At 37.8% G+C, this 2,811-nt stretch overlaps 1 protein-coding gene across 1 annotated transcript in view; it reads right to left on the bottom strand.

Moving 5' to 3' along the window:
• LOC106523290 (zinc finger protein 501) overlaps positions 1 to 2,811 on the bottom strand; it is a 7,793-nt gene that overhangs the window by 1,951 nt on the left and 3,031 nt on the right. Inside the window, exon 2 of the mRNA XM_014016670.1 lies at positions 14 to 194. Coding sequence (XP_013872124.1) covers positions 14 to 194 — 181 coding nt within the window. The remainder of the gene's footprint in view (positions 1 to 13; positions 195 to 2,811) is intronic.

The following is a 2,811-nucleotide window of genomic DNA, read 5'->3' as shown; positions in this document are numbered from 1 at the left end:
AACTGCAGTGAATGTAAAGTTGGTGGCATCAGTCTCCTCCTTCACATTGAGCTGCTCTGCTCCCAGACTGCTCCACAGTTGTTCCTCCTCCTCCTCTTTTTTTATGTGGAGGTGTTCTTGGTCCTGCTGGTCCACATCAGGCTTCTGTTCTTCAGGATCTTCTTTAATCAGCACCTGACCCCCTTCAGGAACCACTGAAACACATGAACAGGACATTAAAGGACAACTGTAGCTTTACGTATATTCACACATACATCTCTTGTTGGACTGCTCAGGTCACAATGTTGGTTTGTTTTAACCAAACAGGTTTCAGAGCTAAACTGGAGCCAGAGCTCACTTAGTACCAGCTCTTTTCTTTTCCAACAATGTAAGCTCTGGTTTTACAACAAAAAACTCAAAACAACAGTTTGGGTTTTTCTAACATGTTTCCAGTGTTAGACCTGTTAAGACAAATGTTTTGAACATTTATTAGTTTCAAATGTTTATTTCATGGTTATTTTAATATTTATGTGCTTGAACATTAGAACGAATCAGCATTTGTTTGATAGTTTAAGTTGTACCTTAAGTTATTGAAGGCAAACAATACAATTTCTTTGTTGTTCCACATGTTCTTGGTCCGAACAGGGGCGGAGCTTCAGGGAGGGCTGGGAGGCGGCACGCCCCCTGCCCGGGCCCATATGAGGCCTGGGTTGGGGCCCAGAGTGAGTCTGGACCTTGTCGGGCCCAGAGGGAGATAGAACTTAATCCTCAATTTACATTATGCTGTTCTGCTCTGGTCCAACCTCTGCAGTAAATATTCAACCATTATAATAAATAAGAGTATTTACACTGGCTCCTCATGATGGTGCAGAGCAGCGAGTGGACCGAGATCCGCCAAAATTAGATTAATCTTTTGCCCAACGCCGGAGCTGCTCCAGAGTCAATTTACAAAAAGCACACCGCACCAACAGGAAGAAGAACGAGCACAACTTCTGTTTTTACAAAATAAATACCCAAAGAAAGACAAATTTTGTCCAAATGTTTGCTATATTAATAATTATATGAATATATTTATACATAAATTCTGTCAAAATGCATCATCATTAGGAAGCAGATGGAAACATGCAGCTTGCAACATATTTATACACACATGATACACATGGATTTTATTCTGAAATCAGAAGTTTCAAAAAGTCAACAGTGACGCAGTTTCAACTGTGTTCAGTCCATCTTCCACAGAAAGACTTCTTTTGCTCAGACTTGAACATTTATCACTGGATTTATTGTGCGATCTCGCATTTCCTGCACATTTTTCTCCAAGCTCCTCGGAGCACGGGACGACACCAGGCTTTTAGGTAGGACTTTTGGAGAGGGTACCCACACAGTCAGTTGTTTGTTTAGTACAAACAATACAAAGCAACACTAAAAAATGCATCTGTTTGTAGTTATCATTTAAATCTCTAGCAAGATTCTCAACATGGGAAATTCTCACCACCACCTTTAAAAGAATAYAAGAATGCAAGATACAAATCTGAATTTTCATACTAATGCAAAAATTATTACAAATAACACTGAAAATGTGAACACATTGTTAAATGCAAATTTACTAATAAAAGAAGAAAAACAGTAAAACTACAGTAAATCCATTAGTGTTTGCACTGAAATGCAGCTGCAGGATGTTGTTTTCAGCTGCCTTCATCATCACCACAGGTTTCAGATGAGGAAAAGGCCACAAAGAGAGAGACTTCATGGATCTTCACTGGTTTCTGAAGGAGGGACACCACCAGCATTTGGCTTTAAAATAAAAAAAATTGAATTTTTAACATTCATCTTTGCAAACATAAATACAACCCCATGCCCCCCCCACTAAATCAATAACCATTAGTAGGTATTGGCACTCAAAAAGTAAAATTCACAACAGTTAGTTTTTTCCTCAAACACATTGTTTTGGTGTGAGAAGAAAGCACTGATATTCCTCAACTGTTTCCAAGATACAGTGGTTTTGGGTCAAACATGCTTTATTCAAGCCAGACAAATGTAGAGAATTGTTGAGAGTAAAGCATACTGGACTTTAATTTTTATTTTGTTGTAAACAAACTATTCTGCAGGTAGAAGTTGGGGTGTTTTTAATCATTACAGCACTGAGTTCCACTGCTTTCAAAGGTTTTTTTATTTTATATTTTAACAATTACTGCCTGTACCTTATAATAAAGCTACAGTCTGGCTTTACAAACAACAAGAATTTTACAATATTGTTAAAATGTTTAAAAATACAGCATAAATTGTCAAAATATGACCCTGCCTTCGCTGTAGAAGAAAAGCAGGACATGTCCTGTGCATGTCCCCTGGTCCTCAACATGTGTACGTTGGTGAAAACTGATTTCCTTTGGCTTCTGGAGCTTTTGTCTTATATTTCTGATTAAAATAAAATCACTTTTCCTCCTACTTTTTTCTTTCACATGCTGCATTTCCTACCCCGATCTTACATGCGTCTCAGCTGCGGGTCGGTTCAGGAACGGACCGGTTCATCTAAGAGCTTGCAGATGCATGTGCAGGAAATGCGAGATCACGCAATAAATCCAGTGATAAATGTGAAATATAAAAGTCAGGACAAACTAATGTGGTAGATGGAGTAAACACAGTTGAAACTGAATCGACGTGTTTGAGAAACTTTTGATTTCAAAATAAAATCCATGATTTAAGTGCGTGGTCATATGTTACGTGCTGCATGTTTTCGTAAGCTTTCAAAACAGAATGATAGCTTATATATATATATATATGCATATGTATGTAAACATATACATATGTATACATATATATATGTATACATAT

The sequence above is a fragment of the Austrofundulus limnaeus genome, unplaced genomic scaffold (assembly GCF_001266775.1).
Source record: "Austrofundulus limnaeus strain Quisiro unplaced genomic scaffold, Austrofundulus_limnaeus-1.0 Scaffold151, whole genome shotgun sequence".
Lineage (NCBI taxonomy): Eukaryota > Metazoa > Chordata > Actinopteri > Cyprinodontiformes > Rivulidae > Austrofundulus > Austrofundulus limnaeus.
This window is presented reverse-complemented; position numbering and strand designations above follow the sequence as displayed.